This window comes from Siphateles boraxobius, unplaced genomic scaffold (genome assembly GCF_051911475.1).
Source record: "Siphateles boraxobius isolate OS27281-9 unplaced genomic scaffold, OSU_SipBor_1 191, whole genome shotgun sequence".
NCBI classification, from domain to species: domain Eukaryota; kingdom Metazoa; phylum Chordata; class Actinopteri; order Cypriniformes; family Leuciscidae; genus Siphateles; species Siphateles boraxobius.
The window spans coordinates 265,001-284,522 of NW_027508801.1; the positions used below are offsets into that span (position 1 = coordinate 265,001).

At 45.7% G+C, this 19,522-nt stretch overlaps 1 protein-coding gene across 1 annotated transcript in view; it reads left to right on the plus strand.

The window, feature by feature from the left end:
* The window catches only part of LOC143744048 (sperm axonemal maintenance protein CFAP97D1), a 4,947-nt gene extending 2,560 nt beyond the window's left edge, over positions 1-2,387 (plus strand). Inside the window, exons 4-5 of the mRNA XM_077235437.1 lie at positions 565-748; positions 1,579-2,387. Coding sequence (XP_077091552.1) covers positions 565-748; positions 1,579-1,665 — 271 coding nt within the window. The 3' untranslated portion in view covers positions 1,666-2,387. The remainder of the gene's footprint in view (positions 1-564; positions 749-1,578) is intronic.
* Positions 2,388-19,522: the final 17,135 nt, after the last annotated feature.

Below are 19,522 nucleotides of genomic sequence, written 5' to 3' on the forward strand. Positions count from 1 at the left end.
AATTTTAGTTATTTTAGAAAATCAATGTAAGCAAAATTAAAATGAGAAATGTTCAGAAACCATCTTAAATAATATGAGTTTAATTTATTTATGTTTTATTTAATTTAATTTAGCGTTTATATATATATTATGGAAGCTTTTTTTAACCACAGAATAAACAATTTAAAAGATAACTGCAACTTTTTATCTCACTTTTCTGACTTTATATCACGCAATTCGGAGAAAAAAAGTCAGAAATTGTGAGATAAAAAGTAGTACCTTTTTTATTCTGTCGCAGAAACAAGCTTCCAATATATATATATGAATGATATATATATATTTTTGACATTTTGGTACATAAATATACATTTGGTATATGTATATATATACTGTATATACATTTGATATATATATATATATATTTTTTTTTTCATTTGACACTTTGGTACATAAATATAAATTTGACATATATACTGTAAATATATATATATATATTTTTTTTTTCATTTCACATTTATTTTGGTTGAAGCAATGAAAATGTTATTTGTGTTGTGTTATGATAATGTTATATATCTGTTTTTACAGTCTGAATGCACAGAAAAGGAAGGAGAAGCTTCTACAGGTGACTCATGAAAACCAGGAGATCTACCAGCGAATCCTGACGCAGAAATCTGACTACAGGAGGGAACTCTGGGAAGACGACTGGGAGAAAGTCAAGCGAAGGAGAGATGACATCGCACGCTATCCTCGAGGAGTGACCAATAAACAGGTTTGATCCTCATTCACATTTTCGTCTTCATTTATTCACCTTCATCATGTTTCCAAGCCTTCATTGAAACACATTTCAGATGCTCACGCTGCTCTTCTAAATGCCTGTGAAGAAAAGCATGTCATGTGGGTTTGAAATGACATGTAAATAAGTAAACGGTGGCAAAGTGAACACTTTTAAAGTGTGCATGAAAGGAAAATTCACACTATTTTGTACATACATTCTATTGTGATTCATCTACGCATGTTTCTTTTCTTCATTTTTTTATTAAAACTAGTGCTGGGCAACGATTTTAATTTTTACTGTGTATAATTATTTTGTACGTATAAATACACACAAATAAATTTAAGAAAAATTGATTTATATATAACATATATAATATAAATTATGTATAAATATATATATATATATATATATATATATGCAAATATTTCTTAAATATATACATGCATGTGTGTGTATTTATATATATATATATACAAAATAATTATACATAGTACACACACAAACTTTAATTTTGGATATTATCAATCGTTGGCCAGCACTAATTAAAACATCTATAAAATCTCAAACTTCCAGTGAAATGACGTTCATTTAAACTCCGCCCCTTTCTTATAGCAACTGAAAATCTGCATTTAGCCCCGCCTCCTCATCAGAGCCACGCCCACATCTCAACATTCAACCAACCAACAATTAGCTGATATAAACAAGTCCCCATCCTACTTTATCCCAGATAATCAGCATCACTCCGATGTACAGAAAAAGAAAGAATCTGTCAGATTAATCGCGACTGTAAAGCATGAAATAAGCTTTTTTTTCCTCCGTCACAGAAACCCACGAAGGTGGTGAAGTTTTGTGGCCGGTCGTCCAGCGAGGTTGAAGATGACAGCGGGGAAACCACAGAAGAAGAACCCTAGCCAGCAACATCAGCTCCACACGAACACTGGTTATCATCGCTCTAATAAACACATCTGTAGGTTCAGTTCATCTCAAAACCAGTTAACAAGACACTCTGACTGAACAATAAATGATTGAGAACGTGAACGTGAAATGAACCAGACTTTACTGTGTTTGTGTGTGTGTGTGTGTTGGGGGGGCTAGTTGTAACACACTTGTTTTAAATATGCCAGCAAGACGAAACTTAGTGTATTTACTAGTTGCCATATCAACTGTATATATAGAGAAAAAATGCACCAAAATTCAGAAACATTGGAAGAAATCACTGAACATTTATTTAACCACTGCAAAAGTAAATTTCTTATTTGTGTTTATTTTAATCTTATATCTGTAATTTATCAGTTGATATTGTTATTTAATACTAATCTAAGCAGCAGAAGACACTAGCAGGTTTTAAATCCCAGTAGTGCAAATGGTGCCGTTCTAACACCGCGTTACAATCAGCCTCTATTAGAACTATCATACTCTATTCCAAACTTTTATGAACTCTACTGAGAAATCATGAGAAAAGGGAGAATAAAGACTGAGAGTTCATGTTTAGAAATCATTATGTTTTGAACTATGCTGTGTTTAGTGGTGTGTTTGTTGTCAATGACAACAAAGTGTCGTGTTGTGTTATTTTTAATGATCAAAAAATGGCATTATTTTATAAGAAAAATATAATTATATGTTGTTGACAAAATATTTGAGTTTGTCTTGTATATATTTTTTGGATTAGATCAGATAACATTTTAATCTCTCATATGGTACCTACATTTCACTTCCATTTTTTCAGGGTAAATCAAGAAAAAACTATACACTGTAGTAATGAAACAAAACCACATATTTGTACTAGACATGTGTGAAGTTAATGCGGGGGAAAAATAATACACAAACTGAGAAAGTTTAAAAGCGTTAGGTTGTGCCCCTCATTCACTTTCACAGCTCTGTTATCTTACTGAATGACGACTAGTGACTCATTTGTGTCTGTTTTTACTTGTCATAAAGCATTTATAGTAGTACTCAAAACGACTCGGTTACTAACATAACCTCGGTTCCCTGAGAGGAGGGAACGAGTATTGCGCAAGTAGCTTACGCTATGGGAAAACTCCTTTTCTCGAGAATATTGAAGTCTTTATGTAAAATGCATTGCAGCTGCACAGCAGACAGCAATGAGCGAAGGAGCTCGGTCATTGGATGTGCTGCGGCAACTTGCTCGAACCAATGAGGGGGCGACTCTGAATGCGCGACCAATGGTGGAGTGTGCTTTGACTCCCCAGGGGCATTGAAGTCCCTTGGCTTCATAAGCCAGAGCTATAGCCTCAACTATCCAGTGAGAGATTCTCTGCTTTGAAACGGCGGAACCTTTCGTACGGCCGCCAAAGCATACAAACAGGTGTTCTGTCTGTCTGAATAGGGCAGAACGCTCCAAATACACTCTGAGAGCCCTAACGGGGCAGAGTAGATTAGCGTCGTGTTCGTCTGCTGGAGACGATAGCGCAGTTAGGGAGATAACCTGTGCTCTGAAGGGAGTGGTGAGCACTTCAGGAATATACCCGTGTTTCGGTCTAAGGACGACCCTGCAGTCGTTAGGTCCGAATTCCAAGCAGGCAGCGCTTGCCGAAAGCGCGTGCAGATCGCCCACTCTCTTGACCGAGGCGAGTGCCAGCAAGAGCGCAGTTTTGAGCGAGAGCTGCTTAAGGTGCACGGTTCGGAGTGGTTCGAACGGGGGCCCCTTAAGAGCGTCTAGGACAGTAGCTAGGTCCCAGATCGGCACTGAGGGAGGGGGGGCGTGAAGGGTTCATCCTCCTAGTGCCCCTTACGAAACGAATAATTAGGTTGTTTCTTCCCAATGGACGTTCCATCACAGGGTCGTGTGACGCTGTGATGGCCGCCACATATACTTTGAGCGTGGAGGGGGTGCGGCCCGCCTCCAGAAGCCCTTTTAGAAAAGCGAGTACGTTCGTAATCTCGCATGTTTCAGGGTTCAGGCCCTCGGCGTTACACCAGTCACTGAACACTTTCCATTTCTGGGCATATAAGCGCCTCGTGGAGGGCGCCCGCGCCTCAGCGATGGTTTTTAGCGCTCCACTCGTGAGGTTCCTGGGAACCCGTTGAGGGGCCATGCATGAAGGGCCCACAGATCGGGGCAGGAATGAAATATCATCCCGCTGGCCTGACTGAGGAGGTCTGGCCTCAGTGGAATCGGCCGTGGTGCAGATTGCATTTGCATAAATTCTGGAAACCATGTTTAGTTCTTCCAGAGTGGGGCTATCAGGAGCACTGCGTTTTTCTCCTCTCTGACCCGACTGATGACCTGTGGCAGCATCGCGATCGGGGGAAAAGCATATAAGGGGCGGCTCGGCCAGCTCTGGGCGAGCGCGTCCGTGCTTTTCGTGAAGAAAAGAGAGCTTGCAGAAAAGAGAGTTTGCATTCTCCTTGGAGGCGAAGAGGTCGACCTCCGCCTCGCCAAAGATTTTCCATGACCACTGAATCGTCAGCGGGTTGAGAGCCCATTCTCCTGGGAGTATCTTGTCTCTGGATAGCATGTCTGCCCCTTGGCTCAGCGCGCCTGGCACATGCGCTGCTCTCAGCGAGCGCAAGTTGTGCTGGGACCATAAGATGAGTCTCCTGGCCATTGAATGCATGGAGCTCGACCTGAGTCCACCCTGGCGATTTATGTACGACACTACCGTCATGTTGTCCATTCGGACCAGGACGTGTTCGTTTTTTAGATGTGGAAGCAGGGCTCTGAGAGCCAAAGCGACCGCTTTCATCTCCAGACAGTTTATGTGTAGGCGCTCAGTACAGGCCTGCCCTCGTAAAGGGCCCCCAACCTATTTTGGAGGCATCTGTTGTGATCATCTTTCTCCTTGTGTCCACACCCAGACTCACGCCTGACTGGTACCAGTCGGCGGCTTTCCAGTGCGTCAGGGCTTTTATACAGCCGTGGTTCGTTCTGATTAAAAGGTGGCCCGAACGCCACGCGTGAGCAGGGACGCGGCTCTTGAGCCAGCGTTGGAGAGGGCGCATATGCATCAATCCTAGCAGGAGTACGGCCGATGATGAGGCCATGAGACCGAGCATCCTCTGAAACCGCTTGATGGGGGCGCGCGCGCCCGCCCTGAATGATGTTGCAAGGCGCCGGATCGTGAGCGCGCGCTCTGATGAGAGACGAGCTGTCATTTGCATCGAGTCTAGAACTATTCCCAGGAAAGAAATCTTCTGGCTGGGAGACAGTATACTTTTTACAAAATTGATTCTTAGACCCAGGCATTCTAGATGGCTGATAATCCAAGGTCTGTGTGTTATTAACTGACTCTCTGATTGTGCTAGGACCAGCCAATCGTCGAGATAATTCAGTATTCGCACTCCCCTTCGTCTCAAGGGGGAAAGTGCTGCATCCATACATTTCGTGAATGTACGGGGAGCCAGGGACAGGCCGAACGGAAGTACTGTGTACTGGTAAGACTGTCCCTCAAAAGCGAATCTCAGAAAAGGCCTGTGATGAGGCGCTATTGGAATGTGAAAGTAAGCATCTTTCAGATCCACTGAGAGAAACCAATCTCCTGGGCGTACTTGCGCGAGGATATGTTTGGTTGTTAACATCTGAACGAGCGAATCATTAGTGCTTTGTTCAGGTGTCTGAGATCTAGGATGGAGCGGAGACCGCCATCCTGTTTCGGGACGAGAAAATAGCGGCTGTAAAAACCTGCCCCGCTCATAGAGGGGGGAACAGTTTCCACAGCGCCCTTTTCTATTAATTTGCGCACCTCGGTGCGTAGAACATGCGAACACTCCTTTCTCACTTTCGTCTCGACCACAGTCGTAAAACGTGGTGGTCTGCGAGCGAACTGGAGCGAGTATCCGTGCTTTATTATATTCAACACCCATTTCGGCATATCTGGAATGTTTTCCCATGCCGCTGCGTGTACAGATATGGGCTGAATACAGGCTAGGGGCGGGCCGCTGTGACGTAGGGACCCGGCCAGCGAATCGCCTGAACTCGTAGCTCTCAGAGGCGCGGGCTGAGCAGCTGAGTGAATGGGCGCGTGTGTGATTACAACAGCGTGCGCTATGTCTGTAAGACTCGCAGCCTGAGCTGGGGTTGTGTTTGACACTGTAGGGACAGTGTTTATAAGTGGGGGTGCATAGACAGTGGTAGGCACACGCGTCACTTTTATAATGTTTCCCGCTTTTACTGGGGATGAATTCATAACTGTGTGAACAGTGCTTGTGTAGTGGTGCGTACATGACCGTAGGCATGTGATCTACATTCATGGGGCGTGCAGCCTTAGCTGGGAATGAATTTGGCACGGTTTTGACAGTATCTGGGAATGCACACTTTGTGGACATGTGAACCCTTAGTGACACAGGCAGAAAAATACTCTTTTTGTGTTTTCTGTGTGTCGCCGTAAAAACGGCGTTTGTTTGCAGGTGAGCGAGCTCTGTGACTGGCCCATTGACTGCTGTATGGACATTTCCAGCCGCCTGTAAGGGGACTGGGTAATGTTTGAGATTTTGCAGAGAGAGTGGTCCGGCTTTTGTGAGACACGCACTCTCTCTTCTCATTCCTGTGGCTAGGAAGGCTTTCGAGGCTCAGGGTTCAGCACAATCTTGGGCCGAGGACCCCGTCGCTCAGGAGGCGGCTTGCGGTTGTGGGAGTGCTAGCGGCGTCGAGCGTCAGTCTGAGGCGCGGGCTGAGAGGCGGTGGGGGCTGCTCTAGCCCGCTGCGGCTGTGGCGGCCTCTGTCTGCTCTGTGATGAGCTGGAACGTTTAGGCAGGAAATGGCGCATAGCTTGTGAAGCGTTCTGGGCCTCAGTGAAGCGTTCGGCGAAACCTATAACTGCCGGTCCAAACAGCCCGCTGGTGGAGATAGGCGCGTCGAGAAACGGGGCCTTATCCGCGTCCTTCATCTCCGTCAGAGTCAGCCACAAATGGCGCTCGAGAACAGTCAAATTAGCCATGGCGCGGCCAATAGACTGGGCGGTGGCCTTCGTGGCTCGCACGGCTATGTCAGTCGTGCTGCGTAGGTCCTTGAAGGCTTCGGGTTCGGGGCCAGACTCGTCCAGGGAGCGGAGAAGCTTGGCTTGGAACACTTGAAGTACCGCCATTGAGTGAAGCGCTGACGCAGCTTGGCCGGCGGCGGCGTAGGCGCGACCAACGAGAGCCGAAGTAGTGCGGCAGGGCTTCGAGGGGTGGGAAGCCTTGGCTTTCCATCCGGTGGTGGAGGGTGGGCAGAGATGATTGGCCCCGGCCTCCTCGAGGGGCGGCGTTCCCTCGTAGCCTCTTTCCTTCGCGCCGTCCGCAGAGGAGAGCGACGAAGAAAAAGAAGGCTTCAGACGCGCAGAGTGGGGGGCTTTCCATGACTCGGTGAGTTCGTCATGAACTTCCGGGAAGAAAGGAGAAGGCCTTTGCCGAGGGGCCTGCTGGCGCCCCTGCAGAAACCACTCGTCCATTCGGCTTCGGGTTGGTTCTTCGGGAGAAGACCAATCGAGCCCGAGGTCCTCCACGGCCTTCGAAAGGATGCGGACAATCTCTGTATCCATAGTGGAGCCCCCACTCGTGTTAGTTAGCGTCGACGGGGCGGGGTCGAAAGTGGAGCCCGGCCAGTCGTCAGATGCAGCGTCGATGGACAAAGAGTCATCTACTCCCCCGTCGTCCTCGGACGCGCCGAAAGTCACAAGGCCCACCGCTCTGCTAGAGGGGTGTGGGTCCGGCTGAGTGAACTGAACCGGCGGTGGGGAAGACAAGAGCGGCGGTGAAGCACGCGGAGACTGGCTCGGCGTGATGTCACTGAGCTCAGGTTCAGGAAGCCTCTGTGATCGGCGCTTTTTCTTAACACGCGGCTCAAACAAAGGGGTGTCGGCGATGGGCTCGCTCGCGGCGAAGCGAGCCCGCAGTGCGGAGAGACCCAGGACGTCACATTCCGGGCATCCGCCCTTGGTCATAGCAGCTTCTGCGTGGTCCCGGCCCAGGCAGCGAGCGCAGATGATGTGACGATCCATGTCCGGGAGAAGGTCTCTGCACCACGCGCAGGAAGGCATTTGAAACAACGCCTCAAAAAATTGCTCTTTTACAAATGTCGCGGGGCGAACAGATGTAAATACTTGCGTGTAGCGCGCCGGATGGCTCCGTAGGATGGCGTTCGAAGGCGGCTGAAGATACCGACGTCCTCGAAGCAATCCCGCTGGTATGCTTTTCCACGGCGGCGAAGGCTTTCAATAATCCGGAGGATCCAGCGAAGAAGGTGTTCGCTGAAGGAGATTAAATCTAAAGAACTCTCATGACGGGGCGCCCAATAAATAGCTCTTGGTCACGCCCATCTTGGCGGGCGCGAGGCGCGCTCATTGGTCGCGCATTCAGAGTCGCCATGTCATTGGTTCGAGCAAGTTGACGCAGCACAGCCAATGACCGAGCTCCTTCGCTCATTGCTGTCTGCTGTGCAGCTGCAATGCGTTTTACATAAAGACTTCAATATTCTCAAGAAAAGGAGTTTTCCCATATGCGTAAGCTACTTACGCAATAGGAGAGACCTCTCGAAAGGGAACTCAGAGCACGGCGTTCGTGGTTCGACTGGTCGAGACTGTTTTCCAAAGATGGCTCCTGCTTGTGTACGCGAAGCTTACTGTCTTTATAAAGTATCTCCTTATTAAACTGTCTGTACACTTACACAGTTCTCAATGCTTCGGTTTGCAGGTAGTGACCCTAATTATGCTAGCATGTTAGTGTAGGGCTATTTTGAGCCTTGTTAGTGGTATTAACTAGCGATTTTTATTTTTACTTATTCGATGCCCCATACACTAGCGTTATAAGCTAATCTGTGGTTCAACTAAAACTAACGTTAAAACTGTGTATCGATTATCATGAAAACGCATCCCAGAGAACGGTCGACTCGGTACCCATGTGTTATTTAGCCCTATAGGTTCATTTTTAGCCGGAATTGAAATGACCAGTGAAAATGATCTTCCTCCACCTTACTAGTGCAGAACATCCATCATCCACTGGATGGCAACACAAGCAAGCTGGATAAATCCAATCTCCCTTCGCTTCCTGAAAACACAGGCAGAAATCACATCAGCTGCTATTATTGTTCTCGGAGATGATGGATGAAGGAACAATCATGCGATTGCATCTTTATCAAGTATAAGTTTGGCCTCCTGTTCTGGCGCATGGTAGTATTTAAAGTGTTTTTCATCATAGAAGTCTCTGTCTCATGCAAAAGATCCTGTTCTTCTTTTCATGCATAACCATAAAACATCACGAGGTGCAGCATGGGAATGCAAGTTCACCACAAACAGGGAATCCTGGTTATTAAAAACCTAGTTTTGCAGAACGCTCCATTCAAAGTTTTGAGTTCAGTTAGATATGATCAATCAGAAATATCCTATAGTAAAAATTGTAATATTGTGAAAAAGTATTATAGCTGTTTTCTATGTGAATACTGTAAGTCAAAACATGATCAAAGCTGAATTTTCAGCATTACTCCAGTCTTTATTGTCACATGATCCTTCAGAAATCATTCTAATATGCTGATTTGATGCTCAAAAAACATTTCTGATTATTATCAATGTTGAAAACTGTTATTTTTGTGGAAACCGAAATGCATTTATTTTTTCAGGATTCTTGTGATGAATAGAAAGTTCAAAAGAACAGCATTTATTTGAAATAGAATATTATTTTTGATCAGTTTAATATCAGTCCATGCTGAATAAAAGTATTAATATACGCCCCCAAACTTTTGAAAGAATATTTCTAGTTTTGTTCGACTCCACCAGCGAGTTGTAGTGATGTCTGACAAAACTGGTTTAAGAAAGTTGAATGATTATTAACTATATTTACACAGTACCTCAAGGAAAACCAATGCATTAACGGTGGGTCTAAAAAGCCAATGCATTTCCCGTCGTTCATGCCCGACAAAACAGCAGGGCAATACTTTTTCGAAGCCATGTGTCAAATTTCACCAATTAAGCAACGATTATTCTTCTGAGAATTATTTTTTTTGACCAGCTGAATATGATACTTGCTTATCCCGCAGAAAAAAATGCTTTCCTGAAATCTTGGGAAGAGCTGCAGTCTCCGTGTGCCAGGATTTCCCATCTGTTCCATGACCTTGGTTCCCTTTCGAACGGTCACTTCGTATTGCGTAGCTATACGCAGTGGGGGAAACTCCTTTTCCTCGATTTACTGAAGCCTTTATGTAAAGCGCATTTGCAGCTGCACAGCTAGAACATGAGCGTCTGGCTCGCTCATAGGCTGCGCTGCGGCAACTGCACATCCAATGGCGCAGGCGCCTCTGACGTGCAACCAATGAGATCACTCTGCGTCATACACGTCAGAGCCCGCCAAGGGGGCGTGACCTCAGTCTATAATAGTCCCCGAATTCGCCATTATAGCAGATTTTACTCCTTCAGCGACAAACTTCACGTCTCTGACCATTTATTGAGCCTTCGCCGTCGAACAAGCCTTCAGCCTGAGCGAGCTACAGTTCAGCAGACTACACATCTCAACCGTGTTTCTCCTGACGCCGTCTCTCCTGTGGCTATCCGGCGATATCCTTTTCAATATCTGTTTATTATGTGTTTATATCTGTATCAGCGTTGTTCCATATGCCTCGTGTTATGCGAGGCCTACGAACACGCGAGCTGCATTTCATGCCTGGGACTCTACCACGCAGAGAATGCACTCTCTGTCGGCGGATGTGCGGCCTGCGCGTGCATGCCTATCTCCGTGCTGCGAACTCGGCTAACGTTAGCTCTCTCTCGAGACGGCGGCGCCGCATCACCCGCGCTCCCTTCTCCGGCCCTACTTCAGCTGAGGAAGAAGAAGCGCCGCAGCCAACGGCATCCAGAGAGCACGGACGTTTGTGAATGCACGCCGGCCACGTCCCCGCGTGCTTCACTCACTCCAGCTCAGTCATCTCCGGTCCCGTTCGAGGGAGATCAGCGCCCCCCCACCACCACGTGGCGGGCCTCGTCTCTTCGGCGGACCCAGCGAGGCAGGACTAACTCCGACGCTGAAATGCTTCGGATCCTAACACAGGCCGTCGCGGACCTCGAGCTCGAGTGGAACTAACCGTGCTAGCTGGCGCCGACCAGCAAAGCCCGCGAAACAGGCCTCTCAGCCCCGCCCTGCGGCTGATGCCGAACGCTTCCCGCCAAAGCCGTCCTAGCACGCAAAGGAAAGAGAGGGCACGTGTCCCGCGCTTGCCGGACCACCCTCAAAGAAGCCAGCAAAACTTCCCACAGCCCCCTGTACAGTTCAGGCGGCTGGGGATTTTATTATTGTAAACAGGCCCGCAGCAGTGAGCGCGTCTTTGCAAACAAACGCCGTTTTCACGGCGACCCAAATAAAGCACACGAGCACACCACATGGGTTCACGGTCCCCCTTCACTAGGCGGCCCCTCCCTTGTTGTAACACTGACTTCCCCACACGCAAATGCTTGTGCAGTCAGTCCAACATTCAATGTGTGCACAAATCACAATATATGGGTTCACGGTCCCCCTTCACTAGGCGGCCCCTCCCCTGTTTTAACACTGACTTCCCCACACGCAAATGCTTGTGCAGTCAGTCCAACATTCAATGTGTGCACAAATCACAATATATGGGTTCACGGTCCCCCTTCACTAGGCGGCCCCTCCCCTGTTTTAACACTGACTTCCCCACACGCAAATGCTTGTGCAGTCAGTCCAACATTCAATGTGTGCACAAATCACAATATATGGGTTCACGGTCCCCCTTCACTAGGCGGCCCCTCCCCTGTTGTAACACTGACTTCCCCACGCGCAAATGCTTGTACAGTCAGTCCAACACTCAATGTGTGCAAAAATCACAATATAAGGGCATCAGGTCCCCCTATGTTAGGCGGCCCGTCCCAATCAGTGCGTCAAGCCCTAGCCACACGGGTTATAGCCTGGCAAGCTATCCCCGATGTGTCGAGTTGAGTTATAAACGCTATAAAGCGAGGCAACTCGCTCCAATTCGCTCGCAGACCCCCAAAGTTTCAGGCGGTTCTCGAGACTTCGGTGAGAAGCAACGTGGGTCACATGCTTCGCACCGATGTACAGAATTCATTAGCAAAAGGGGTGATAGAATTAGTCCCCCCTGTGCTAAAACATACGGGTTTTTACAGCCGCTATTTTCTAATTCCGAAAAATGACGGCGGCCTCAGACCCACTCTAGATCTGAGACATTTGAACAAAGCTCTCATGAGACGGCCGTTCAAAATGTTAGCTATCAGTTTCACAAGCACAACACATGGGTTCACGGTTCCCCTTCACTAGGCGGTCCCTCCCCTGTTGTAACACTGACTTCCCCACACGCAAATGCTTGTACAGTCAGTCCAATACTCAATGTGTGCACAAATCACAATATAAGGGTATCAGGTCCCCCTACGTTAGGCGACCAGCCCCAATCAGTGTGTCAAGCCCTAGCCACACGGGTTCTAGCCTGGCAAGCTATCCCCGATGTGTCGAGTTGGGTCATAAACACTATAAAGCGAGGTTACTCGCTCCAATTCGCTCGCAGACCCCCGGAATTTCAGGCGGTTCTCGAGACTTCGGTGAGAAGCAACGTGGGTCACGTGCTTCGTACCGAAGTACAAAATCTATTAGCAAAAGGGGCGATAGAATTAGTCCCCCCCGCGCTAAAAAATATGGGTTTTTACAGCCGCTATTTTCTGATTCCGAAAAAAGACGGCGGTCTCAGACCCATTCTAGATTTGAGACATTTGAACAAAGCTCTCATGAGACGGCCGTTCAAATTGTTAACTATCAAACATATCCTCGCGCAAGTGCGCCCGGGGGATTGGTTTGTCACAATGGATCTGAAAGATGCTTACTTTCACATTCAAATAAATCCTCGTCACAGGCCATTCTTGAGATTCGCCTTCGAGGGCCGGGCTTATCAATACACCGTTCTGCCGATCGGTCTATCGTTGGCACCCCGTACATTCACGAAGTGTATGGATGCAGCGCTTTCTCCTCTGAGATTTCAGGGAGTGCGCATGTTAAATTATCTCGACGACTGGCTGGTGCGGGCACAGTCGAGAATCGAGCTATTAGCTCACAGGGATTTGATTCTCGGCCATCTAAAATGCCTGGGTTTCACAATCAATGTTTCAAAAAGCAAACTAACCCCCAGCCAGAGCATGATCTTTCTGGGCACAGTTTTAGACTCGAGAGCTATGACAGCGTGACTCACACAGAGCGCGCGCTCTCGGTGCGAGCGCTTGCAGGCACTTTCAGATTGCGCGAGCGCGCGCCACTGAAGAAATTTCAGAAACTGCTTGGTCTCACGGCAGCAGCATCGCCAGTACTCCGCATGGGATTACTGCGCATGCGCCCGATGCAGCATTGGCTGAAACGCTGTGGGCCAACTCATGCATGGCAGTCAGGCAGCTTGCGCGTTATGGTGAATCACGGTTGTTTAAGAACCCTGATTCCCTGGCGGGCTCAGAACTGGCACCACGAGGGGGTGACAATGGGAACAATTTCCAGGAGGAAAGTGGTTCTTACAGATGCGTCCAACCTGGGTTGGGGAGCGCTGCACGAGGGCATGCCTGCATCCGGCCTCTGGTCGAGCACGGAGCAGAGCTTACATATCAACTGTCTGGAGATGAAAGCAGTTGGGTTGGCCCTGAAGGCATTTCTGTCGAACCTCAGAGGTCACTACGTCTTAGTCCGCACAGACAATACGTCAGTGGTGGCCTACATGAATCGCCAGGGGGGCATCAGGTCAGGGAACCTGCATGCGATGGCGAGAGACCTCCTCTATATGGGCACAAACCAACCTGAGCTCTCTGAGAGCAGCGCATATCCCGGGCGTCCAGAATGTGGGCGCGAATATGCTTTCATGGGACAACACTCCCCTCGGCGAGTGGTCCCTGAACCCACAGACGGTCAGTCTAATATGGAAGGTGTTTGGCGAGGCCGAAATCGACCTTTTCGCCTCGAGAATCAACACCCACTGCAAATTGTTCTTCTCGAAGAACAGGGACGCGCTGGCCCATGTCTGGCCCAACCGTCCCTTTTATGCCTTTCCCCCCCCCCCGTCTCGATGATTCCACAAGTCATCAAACGGGTCAGAGAGAGCGGGTGCCCAGTCCTTCTGGTGGCCCCTCTCTGGAAAACCAGATCGTGGTTCCCGGAACTAGTTCAGTTATCGGACACAATCCCATGGCCTGTCCCACTGAGGAAAGACCTCCTCACACAGGTGAACGGGACATTGTGCCATCCGAGACCCGATTTATGGGCCCTTCATGTTTGGCCCCTCAACGGGTACCCAAGGACCTTCCTGAGAAGGTTTTAAGCACTATATCTGAAGCCAGGGCCCCGTCGACTCGGCGCCTGTATGCTTCAAAATGGTCAGGTTTTTCCAGCTGGTGCTCGAAAAATCAGGCTGACCCAGAGTCATGTGTGATATCAGTGGTTCGCTCATTCTTACAGGAGCTGCTGGACGCGGGTTGCTCCCCGTCCACGCTCAAAGTGTATGTGGCAGCCATAGCAGCACATCATGTTCTGACGGCTGGCCAGTCACTGGGAAGAAACGACCTGGTCGTAAGATTCCTGAAAGGTGCGAGGAGAATGAACCCCTCCAGGCCTCCGTCTGTGCCGCCTCTGGACCTCTCCACGGTCCTGGGGGCTCTGAAAGGTCCGCCTTTCGAACCGCTCCAATCGGTTGATCTAAAAACCCTCTCGCTGAAGACCGCTCTCCTTATGGCGTTGGCATCTATCAAACGAGTGGGAGATCTGCAGGCGCTCTCTGTGAGCCCTGCATGTTTGGAGTTGGGTCCAGATGACTCCAGAGTCATCCTCAAGCCCAGACATGGTTACGTTCCTAAAGTGCTCTCAACACTGTTCAGAGCACAGGTGGTGACATTATCAGCCCTCCCTCCTTCGGCAGAGGATGGAGAGGTTAATCTTCTCTGCCCTGTCTGAGCGCTGAGAATCTATCGGGAGCTTTCTGCGTCTTTTAGACAATCAGAACAGCTTTTTGTCTGCTTTGGTGGTAGATCCAAGGGGGATCCAGTCACTAAGCAAAGACTGTCTAGATGGATAGTGGATGCTATTTCTATGGCTTATACCGCAGCGGGTCAAGTTTGCCCTATAGGTATCAAGGCCCATACGACCAGAGGTATGTCTCGTCATGGGCTTGGTCATCTGGCATTCCCATTAGTGATATTTGTGATGCGGCCGGCTGGTCCTCGCCTTCCACATTTAGAGTTTCTATAATAGGGAAGTGCCTTCCCTGCAGGCGAAGGTGCTTTCGGTATGATTAAGACCCGTCGGTGGCTGGTCTTGTCATATATTACTGTGCACTATCACATTCACATATATATATAAAACCCGCTGCTGGCTGGTTGTATTCATGCATAAACCCGCTGTTGCCGGTTATATTTACATATATATAAAACCCGCTTTGGCCGGTTATATGACATATATAAAACCCGCTTTTGCCGGTTATATTCCATACATATATAAAACCTGCTTTGGCCGGTTATAATTTCATATATAAACCCACTTGACTGGTTATATGTTCATATACCAATAACCCCGACAGTTTCTGGGTCATTGGTGTAGTATGTTGGGTTATTTCTAACTGATGTGTACTATTTTAGACCTGACGGTGTCTGGTCTATTTATACATAATTATGCGGTTATGGCTTGTTCTGTATGCTCAGGGGCCTGAGTTGCAGTGGCAGCCAGTTACTCAGTGCGGCGTTTTGCATGGCGTCCCCACTGCGTATAGCTACGCAATACGAAGTGACCGTTCGAAAGGGAACTACTCGGTTACTCACGTAACCTCAGTTCCCTGAGTTAGGGAACGAGTATTGCGTAGCCAGCCGCACTATAGTAACATGGCAAGTTGTCGCTTCAGTCGTTAAACCTGCTATAATGGCGAATTCGGGGACTATTATAGACTGAGGTCACGCCCCCTTGGCGGGCTCTGACGTGTATGACGCAGAGTGATCTCATTGGTTGCACGTCAGAGGCGCCTGCGCCATTGGATGTGCAGTTGCCGCAGCGCAGCCTATGAGCGAGCCAGACGCTCATGTTCTAGCTGTGCAGCTGCAAATGCGCTTTACATAAAGGCTTCAGTAAATCGAGGAAAAGGAGTTTCCCCCACTGCGTATAGCTACGCAATACTCGTTCCCTAACTCAGGGAACTGAGGTTACGTGAGTAACCGAGTAGTTTTCCTCCATCTTTCCTGCCAATCTCTCATTCTGAATGTGTCTGTAGTTCTTCTGTAAAGTCAGAATCATGCAGAAGAATAACTGAGGCACTAATGACAGTGAATGTGAGCTTTCTCTCCTGTTTACCTGCTGTGAGGATTATTCTGGAGAACAGACGCATAGCAGATCCATCTGGAAAATTTCCTCAAAATCGGGATTTTAGCAGTAGCCTAGTGAGGCTTCGGTCCTGGAAGTCTATTATTCAGTATTTCATTAAGTATAGTATTACTATGTCTTTCTTTTAAAAAACAAAACAAAATTGCTTCGCTTCAGAAGGCAGCCTATTAACTCATTGGAGTCATATGAATTACTTTTATGGATGGATTGGATAGTTTTTTGGAGCTTAAAAAACTCGGGCATTACAAACCAGGATATTATTTAAAGGATACCTATTGTGCAAAATTCACTTTTATGTTTGAACATATTTATGTCTGCAGTTTGTGTACACAGCCAGCCTACTGTTAAAAATCCATCCACCCAGTTTGTTATTTTCCCCATAAATCTGAAACAGTGTCTAAAAACGAGCCGTTCAAGGAAAGCTCTCCACAGTGACGTTGCATATGCCCCGCCCACAACTAGAGACCGACCCCACCCTATTATCAAAGGCCCCGCCCCCTCTGTGAGCTGTACACAGTCTGCCATGTTTAACTCCTCGCCAGAGAGTTTAACAACAGCATTCAAGTAAGAAATGTATTCTTATTAAAACTACAAACGTTATTCAATCAAGAGCAGTGAGTGATTTTATTTTGTTGTTGATTTATATTAACATCCGTAGGCCGTAGGTACTGTGTATTATTAGTTTAAGCACAGTAAGACGTGAAAGAGAACTTAGTTTAATACTCACGGGACGCTCCGTCTGACATCCAGCTCTGTGTGTGTCTGCTCAGAACACCATATATCAGAAGTTTAGACTCACTCAAATGGCTTTAAATGCATGCTGATACTAATGATGATAAAGAACTGTAATCTCTCGTGAGGATGACCACAATAGAGATGATCATCAAAACCAAACAGATGTTTTATTTTTTGGCAAAGTATCCAAGGCATGAGCTGTACAGGCTCCGCCCTCTTCTGGAAAACGGGGCGGAGCAGCAACTCATTTGCATTTAAAGATACATGCACAATGACATTGAGTACATTATGTGATCATTTTCATGTTTTGGGTGAACTATTCCATTAAGTTTGAAGGAAAAAGATTCTGAGAAAATTTCGTTTAGCGCCACATTATATAGGAGGCGTTCCCACACCTAATTCACACGCTTGAATGCCATTGGCCATTATTCCAATCAGGCTTCAGTATTTCTAGGATAAATGTTTCCCTATAGCGTTATAGGATTACGCAACATCGAGAGACCAGAAAGGTAGTTTTCAACAGCAAAAACATGTGATGTGTGATGTGTCTGAACCGACTCTAAAAGTATCGTAACATTAGTCCTCATGACTTGTCACATGATACACTCTAAAAAAAGATTTTTCAATGTTGTCAAAGATTATTGGAGTACGTTTACAAAAAATATTATTTCAGCCTAAAAACAGGTTTAATTCAATGTGTTCTTTGTAATTATTTGTGAAATTTACTTGCAGTTTTTATTTAAGGAACAGCCTCAAATTTAAGACACAGCTTCATTACTGCTCAAGATTTTGCATGAAAAATGCATTGAATTTCCATCCTTTCCAGTAACAAAACTATCAAAAGGCTTCAGAAGACTGAGGGGTAGACTGACTTTTTTAAAGTGCACATAAACATTTTGATAAATAGACACAAGGCACATCTTATGATAAAAAAAATACAGTATTGTTGTGCATTTGACAAACTTTGACTTGGTTTGAAATTCAAAAGCTTCTGAAATGCTTTCCACCAAAACCCTCTGAGAGACATAAAACAGAATATTTTAATAGAAAAATACATTTATTTATACAGTGTTCACAAACCAGGAAACCTGAAAGAAAATGTGATGCTGGGAAAGGTCTATTAAAAGGTTCAAACAGGAAAACTGGTTTTCCAGAAGACAAAATGACTCTAAAATAGTTGTGTGTGTAATTCACATAAGTGTGTGTTTATGTGCTGCTTATTAGTCAAATAACAAAGTGTTTCCATGTAAAACAGCAAATTTGTGAATCTATCAGGCCTGAAAAACAAGCAAACAACACAATATGATGCGACAAGTCCCAAAAAAGGTTTGATTTGAACACATGACTTAATCGTTGTGATGATAATAATTTAGCAATTAAAAATGCTGGATTAATTTAGAAAGTATTCAAAATATAAGCAATTTCACTAGTGGTCTGAGACTTTTGGACCCCACTGTACATCAAAAACACATCAAACTTCATTTCAACACTCACATGAAATCTCACCTAGAATTACACAGAGAACCAACACACAACAAATATCACAATTAAAACCTGTATTGCTGTTTGGAAGTCATTCATATTAATGACCTTGAGCTCAAACCAACATCTTTATCTTTTAATTAATCATTAGTCCTGTTGGTTCATTTATGCATTGACAACATCACACCAATAAAGGTTAACAAATTTAGTATTAGGGCTGAGCAGTATAATTAACTAAATTCATTATTTTTCAATCTTTTAATATATATATATAAATATATCTAAACTCAGTACTTGCTTTAAAATCTAAAGAACCATAACGGGTTCAAAATGTTTCATGTAAATTTAACTAAAATCCAATAATAATCTAGAATTTGAAGAATGACATTTAATGGATTAATGATTTTCATATATATAAATATATATACTGTATATATATATATATATATATATATATATATATGCACAAACGTAATACATCTACAGCAATATGTACCAACAAATATTTGACTAAAACGTTTATTAAATTGCCACACAGGGACTTTTGAAGTGATGCAAATAAATTGATAAATCAGTGTTCAAACTGATTCTTTAACAAGAAATAATTCATGAAAATAAATTAAACTTACTAACAGTAAAGGCCCGTTCACACCATGAACGATAACTATAACGATAACTATATTGGTGTCCACACCAGCAGACGACATCGTTCTGTTTATTATAAGTGTGCGCTGCAGTTTTGGCATCTGCCGCTTTAAATGCTCAAGCTCTTTAAAGCAGGATGGATTCTGATTGGCTGTCAATGTTTTTATCGTTCATCAGCTGGAAAAAAATAATTCTAAAAAGCAATTCCAACAATATCGTTCCTCAGTGCCATTATCGTTATAGTTATGCTGTATATGATATCTTTATCGTTATAGTTATGCTGTGGACGATATCTTTATCATTATAGTTATGCTGTGGATGATATCTTTATCGTTATAGTTATGCTGTGGACGATATATTTATGATGTGGACGATATCTTTATCATTATAGTTATGCTGTGGATTATATCTTTATCGTTATAGTTATGCTGTGGACATTATCTTTATTGTTATAGTCATGCTGTGGACGATATCTTTATCGTTATAGTTATGCTGTGGATGATATCTTTATCGTTATAGTCATGCTGTAGACGATATCTTTATAGTTATGCTGTGGATGATATCTGTATCGTTATAATTATGCAGTGGACGATATCTTTAATCTTTATAGTTATGCTGTGGGCG